Genomic DNA, 7,335 nt, shown 5'->3' on the forward strand with positions numbered 1-7,335 from the left:
TGATGTTTTTAAGTTTCTACCCATTTACTAGAAGATACTAATCTCACATGCAAATATTACGAGGTTCTTGGACACTCCTGTGGTTGTTAAGGTCTTAGAACTATGTTGAAAGTTTTACCTTTCTAAAGCATGTTTACTTCTGAAATTTAGGTGTCATTTAGGATATTTGAAATGAAATGAAAGTCATAAATCACCTTCAAGTGCTGGTGCTTTAGTTTTTCTTCCTCTATTCTCAGGCGCTTCTGAGAGATTTCTTCCTGGATTTTTCGTTTATCCTGAAATGAAAAAAAAAAAGTCCCAGAATAATTCACTTTTTCAATTTGCTTAAGTATGTTTCTCTGGGGTTGTTATTGTCTCAATGGTCGGCCAGCAATCTATACTGTTGGCCTTGGTATGAAGCTGCTTTGGAAACGTAAGTTTCACAACAAAGGCGGCAAAGTAAGACATTCAAAGCATTTTGCAGATGGAAAAAAACTACGTATATATAAAGTGGTTTTCAAAGAGACTAAAAAATATTTTCATGTCTTTATTAACCTACTTGACTCCCCCCCGCCCATTAATCAAGTAAGATTAAGCTACTGAGTAATGCAATGGAAAAAGTGAATTTTAGGAGGGAGTTTTGAAAGAGGCATGAGGAAACATTATGAGGAGAGAAACTGTTGGCACAGGCTGAAGAAACTGCTGCAAGAGAGGCCCGTGCATGTGGAAAAACAGGCTAGCTTAGACCTCATTAGAAAACCAGGGAGGGAGAAGATGGGGCTCTTTCCTCCTTGAATTACATGGTATGATAAGAAACAGAGAGATCATGCGTGTTAACGTTAAGAAGGCTTTCAGCAGAGGCAAAAACAAACAAACAACAATAACAAACCAGCCAAACATGGAGAAATCTAGCTGTCACTAAGTGCCAGTTGCACTGTCTCAAAAAGCAAGAGGCATAACTGAATGCACTGGGGTGTAATTTCTAGGAAAGCTTCCATCCACACCTGGGCTAACTTTCTAGCTCTACCATTTACTAGCTAGGTGTCCATGGACAAAATACCTCTCTGTGCCTCAATGCCCTCATGAAACGGGGTCACTTGGCACTGCCCACTGCCTCGTTGTAGATTCTGACTCAGTGACCTTGCAGTACACTGTTGAATGGCCCCCAAACATTTCCAAGGTTAAAATCTTTACAGAAGCCAAACTGTCACATTCTTTGGGTCAGGTGCTGCTAATGGCTTCAAACGGCCGACTTTATTTCATGAGTCGAGTGCTTCAACCACTGTGTCCGTGCTTCTCTGCACTGGTCAACCAACCACCAACCACCATCAAGTTCCCTGTGCCCACAGCGACCCTCAGGGCTGAGGAGAACTGTTCCCGAGGGGCTCTGAGGCGGTCCATCTTTATGGGAGACGATAGGCTCATTTTCCTCCTACTTGGTATAATGATTGCATCTCTCTATTAAGATACAAGCACTAAATGAGCAAATGTATGCCAAGGTGCCTAGAACAATGCTTGACACTGTGCTCTATAAGGATTGGTTCAATAAAAATAGACACAACCTATTAACCATACAGAAAGCAGCGCAATGATTCTGATAGTGCTTCCATTGGTCTGAAATGCGGTCAGAGATTCCTTGTCTAGAATTGTATGTCATGAAAAAACAAACAAAACCCTTATTTATTTTTGACTAGAAGTGACATTTATCATAACCCTCCATCTTGTTTCATAAGAGTTGGCTTTAAATCTGTCAACAAAGCTGAAACTCTCAAAAGATAAAAATTTGTTGCCAATGAAGATAGCCAAAAGAATTTGAAGCAGCCTTGAAGGTAATTTAGAAGAAAGAGTTTTCAAAATGACTTGGCAGTATTATTGAAATAAATTCACAACTTCCTGATGTGGCTGTTCTGAAATTATGTGTGTGTGTGTTAGTTCAGGTACATTTATTAAGAGCTAAATATGCTACCCTTCAACTTGACTTATTATTCTTTTTTGTGTGACTTAATCAGTACAAACCAACCAAACAAGACCGTGTGACTTAATCAGTACAAACCAACCAAAAAAACCCCGAAAAATAAGCAACCAACCAATTGTGGGGCTTTAGAATCACTTTTTTCCTCTTGATACAAACTGGCCATTCAGAAAAACGACTATGAAAACCTCGGTGAGCCAATTCTCCCCCGAAGTCTCTGGAAGCTGGTGTTGAGCTAATACTCATAACAATCTAAATTTATTGTGCCAACATTTTGGTATGGGTTTGCATGTATCACTTCACTTGACGATCATAATAACTAAGTGATACTAGAGCCATTTTCATTTTACAAGAGATGAAACAGTCGAGGCATATTTAACTCACCCAGGTTCTCACAGATACAGTAAGTGGCAGAACCAGGTTTTGAACTCAGGACGTTTGGGTTCAGCTTCCATGTTCTTAGCCAATTCACTATGCTGTTAGTGCTTAGTCAAGCCAGTCACCATTTCCCCGCAGCCCGCTCTTCATGAAGTAATGTGGGGGCGGAGGACCCAGTACTCCAGATCCAGAATGATAGTGGTGGGGCCTCTCATCACAAGGGGACACATGTGGATGCGCTGGGTGGCCCATAGTAAAGAGCACTTCATGCATGTGTGACAGTGTTGGCCTCCCCACCCTGCTGATCGCCAGTTTGAGCTGCTTTCCTCTTGGGGTTAGTAATTAGGTAATGAAAGCTGTGGGTAGAGGCAGGGCACTTGAAGTGTTTTGGCAACCCCAGTCCTCTACGAGGGTTGCTAAGGAATGCCAGTGTTATGCCACTCCACGGTAATGCGATGCCTGTCTCACATCAGTGGAGGTAGGAAAGAAGTCAAATTTATAATGTGATGGATGTGATCTCATTTTATGATAGGAGTTCTTTTCGTTCATAAGATAGTCATCAACAGCAAATTATTACTGGCGTGCCAATTTTCATGGGGATCTAAAAGAGTGGCAACAAATGTACAAATGTACTTGACGCAATGCATGTGTGTATGTATTGTGATTTATAAAAAAATCAATAAAAAAAGAAAAAGAACATGGTAATACTTTAAGGTTTAGTATTACCTAAGTCTACCTAGGTCACATATCTAGTTCCATTTTCAGGGTAACCAAGATGACCATAATCAGCTAATTCTTCCCCAAATTTTATGGGACAAAAAGATGAGAAATGCCATCTGTTTCCCAAAATTCCCCCAGGAGCTTGAACACTCCTACCGATGACAGCGGGGGCAGCATGTACGTGAGACATGCATTCATGCTAACCGTGGGGAACGCCCATTGGCCCTCTGCATCTTCACCGGCGCATCAACCAAGCTCCGCGGCTGCGGGACTCAGCCTGTTTTAGCGGCTGGCACTCTCACATGCTCCAGTTCTGCAGACCAGCTCTTTATTATGTTTTCTTTAAGAAATCATTTTATTGGGGGCTCTTACAGCTCTTATAACAATCCATACACCAATTGTATCAAACACATTTGTACAAAACTTGCCATCAGCATTTTCAAAACATTTTCTTTCTGCTTGAGCCCTGGGTATCAGCAACTCTTTTTTTTTTTTTTCCAGCTTCTCTTTTTTTCCCCTCTCTCCCTCACCCTCCCACCCTTGTGAACTCCTGATAAATGATAAATTATTATTATTTCATATCTTACACCATTTGCTGTCTCCCTTCACCCACGTTTCTGGTGTTTGTCCCCTGGGGGTGGTCTTTATTATTTTTTAAATCTATTTATTCTTCCTGTACAACTATGAGGAACTCTGGTGGCACAGTGGTTATGAGTGGGGCTGCTAATCACAAGGTCAGTGGTTCGAAACCACGAGGTACTTGGTGGGAGAAAGATGAGGATTTCTACCTCCATAAAGAGTGACAGTCTACGGAACTTGCAGGGATAGTTCTACCCTGTCCTACACAGTCGCTATGCATGTCAGCATAGACTGCATGGCAGTGAGTACAACTGTGAAGTTTTTAGATCACCGAGGACCAAAGATATTGCCACAACCATATACTTGATAAAAGTTAGCACAATGTTTAGGAGTGTGCGTACTTGAGAGATATTACTGATGAACAATTTGTTAATATTCTAGTGTATGGAATTCTGTGAAAAAGCAGGAGTAATTAAGTTATCCAATCGTTAGTCGTGTATATAGAATTGTTAAATTCAAGATGATGTTGGGAGATGTTTAAAAATTATTCAGAAATAGATGCTTTCTATAAGGAGCTTACATTCGCACATGCAAGTCACTGTAGTCCAAGAAATACAGAGATAAACACCGTGACGGAGGCACAGGAAATATTCTATGGGTGTTGGGGAGAGGAAGGGAGAGGCTGCTGCTGGCAGATATGACTCAGAAAGGCTTTGAAGTATCATGGAGTAGCGTATGTTGGGTAGTAGGTGGGGGAGTAGTTGGGTATTGGGGGAAAAAACGTCATTCCAGTCAAGGGCTCAATGGAAGTAGAAAATTGGCACATTGCAGGCATACCTCATTTAATTGTGATTTGCTTTATTGCACCTCAAAGACGCCGTGCGTTTTACAAATGGAAAATTCATGACAACCTTGCACTGAGCAAAATCGGTGCCATGTTTTCAAAGAGCATGTGCTCACTTTGCGTCTCTGTGCCACATTTTGATAATTCTCGCAATATTTCAAACTTTTTCATTATGCTATATCACACACTTAATGAACTACAGTGCAATGTAAACATAACTTACACACACTGGGAAAGCAAGCATTTGAGTGACTCGCTTTATTGAGATGGCTACTTTATTACGGTGGTCCGGACTGAACCCACGGTACCTCTGAATGCCAGTACTTGAAACAGCAAAGTCAGGAAACGAAGTTGTCATGCAGCAGTGGCGGGAAGGGAGATAAATCAAACAGGACAAAGACATGTCCTAGTAAGTATTGACTGCCAGGACAAGGGCGTTGGGTTGTGTTTATGCATCGAAATAGGGAGCAATGATATGTTGTGGGAGAGCTGGGAATGATATCATCAAAAGCATCTTTAATCACTTTAATAATGTCATCATATTTTGTAGTAGATAGTAAAGGGGTAGAAATTGTAGGGGGGATTCAGTTAGGCGGTTGCAACAACTCCCACGTGTGAGCTGTTCATGACCCATGAGAACATGGACCTCCGCACCTGAGACCTGGGCGTCTGAGACCTCCTGAAAGCCCACTGGCAGGACTGAACAAACCATGGCAGATGGATGTCAAGAGAGAAAAAGACTAACTAGGCTTTAAGAGTTAGGGAACTGAAAGGAGAACAGAATCAGTACCAGGAACAAGAAGGAAAGAAATCGCTTGGGAGAGAAGATGATGGAGTCACAAAAACTTTGAGATGTCTTTGGCAGGTGGCTGAATATCAGATGGACAGAGATCAGAAAAGGTCAGAGTTACAGGCAAAGTTGTAGGAATTCTGGAAAGGATAGCTGAGGCCAAAAGGTTATTGGAATGCACCATAGGAGACATGTTAGGGAAAAGAATAAGAGGGCTAAGAGAGGTCCTTCAGGAAGCACCACTTGTAAGAGGTAAGAAACAGCGGAAGCTGCATGGAAGCATTATTTGGGGATCCATCAGCTATTACTAGATGACAAAACCTGGTGAATTTGGATACATGATGGAAAGAAGTAATGAAGAGCACTTGAGATTTCATACCAACACATTGTTTATAAGGAGCAAAAGGCCAGATGCTGTGAAGTCACTGCATCATAATAATATCTCTGAGTTGTAAGGAATTTAATAATCATAAAGTCTCAAGTGTTTCATTTTTCATGCAATGATTTTGAGCCCTTGACGTTTACATGCCATGATGTGAAATCACTCTTGGGAGATTGTAGGACTCGCTAAAGGCTGCACAGCTATTTAGTGCAGCCAGATTTCCTAGCTCAGAAGTCTGATTTCTGCAAATAAAAAGGAACTTTGCGGTAGTGCACCTGCAGGCAAGGATATAAGCGCGGAAACACAGAAGTGATCTTATACACCTGTACTCAGTATCACCTTACCAGAGACAGGCTAGAGATAATGCCGCCCTAAATCAATTGACAAAATTAGTGGAGGTGAATTATAGCAATGAGAAAATTCAATCTGTCAAATAATCGCTTTTAGGTTCATTCTGCTAATTGTAAAGTATCCCATCCCATATGTTTATGACTAGTTTTGTTGGTGCTTTTCTTCTTTTCTTTAATGGTAGTTGGTGAAGTTTTATAGAATAAATAAGTTTTCTATTCAGCAATTTATACATAGTTTATATCAGCATATTGTTTGCCACACCCTCAAAGTAACTGAACTCTTCCTAAATTCTCTCTGGGTTCACATTTTCATGCATCCTTTCCTGCTCCTTCTTGCCTTCTGGGCTTTGTTTGTGGGCAAACATTTTATTTTTGGCCTCATATGGATCATTGTACCGAAGAGTATGTTCCCCCCTGGTGTTGTTTGTCATTCTCTTTATAAGCCTGCCTATTGTTTGGATGTAAATTGGTCTCTGGGGGTGCGTAAGGTGTGTGTGTGTGTGTGTGTGTGTGTGTGTGTGAGAGAGAGAGAGAGAGATGTTCGCTCCTAAGGGTCACAGTCTTAGGGAGTCTACCAGTCTCTATCAGTCCAGTAAGTTAAATCTTTTTTATGACTTTGAATTTTATTCTGCATTTTTTCACCCTCTCTGTTCAGGAACTTCTACTATGGTCCTGATCACAATAGACTGCTAATGTTTCTTATTACTCCAGACTTCAAAAGAACTTTAATAGAACCTGCTCTTCTAGATTTAAGTAATACCATGGGGCTGGCTTCACAGAGTTGGTGGGAAAATGGAATTAAATGATAATGTAATTTTCTCATGAGTGTTTTCAAGCCCCTTGTACAAATAAGACAAATCTGGTGTAAGTAAGATTAACCTTGAAAGAAAGGGAGAGGCTATCATAATATTTTTAGAAAAGAAATGCTGGGCATAGTAAGAGACTTCAATCAAAGCAGATTAAAAATATTGGAGAAAAATAAGTATCATTATAAAATTATAAAATAGGAATAATACTTTAATTCCTGAATCCCTGGGCAGGGAAAACGGCTAATATGTTTGACTGCTGACAGAAAGATGAGCAGTTCAAGTTCACCAGAGATGCCTCAGAAATAGGTCTGGTGAGCCGTTGAAAACTAAACATGAAGCGTGGGTCTATTTGTGAGACTGTTATCATGAATTTGAATCGACTCAAGAGCAACTGATTTTAAAGTCAAAAGATAAATCAGGCACAGGCAATTTACAAAACGAAAACTGGATACACAGTGAGTTAGTTAATTGTGCCAACCTGGCCGATAATCATATGTGGGGCTAATTGAAAGGTGGAGGGATAAATGGGTGG

The 7,335-nt window shown here is 40.7% G+C and overlaps 1 protein-coding gene across 1 annotated transcript in view; it reads right to left on the minus strand.

Annotated features, from left to right (window-relative positions):
- The window catches only part of PALMD (palmdelphin), a 78,634-nt gene that overhangs the window by 56,849 nt on the left and 14,450 nt on the right, over positions 1–7,335 (minus strand). The window contains exon 2 of the mRNA XM_045292030.1: positions 195–275. Within this exon, the coding sequence (XP_045147965.1) occupies positions 195–275 (81 nt within the window). The remainder of the gene's footprint in view (positions 1–194; positions 276–7,335) is intronic.

Source organism: Echinops telfairi, unplaced genomic scaffold (assembly GCF_000313985.2).
Source record: "Echinops telfairi isolate 266 unplaced genomic scaffold, ASM31398v2 ScPeMD7_443;HRSCAF=831, whole genome shotgun sequence".
NCBI lineage: Eukaryota > Metazoa > Chordata > Mammalia > Afrosoricida > Tenrecidae > Echinops > Echinops telfairi.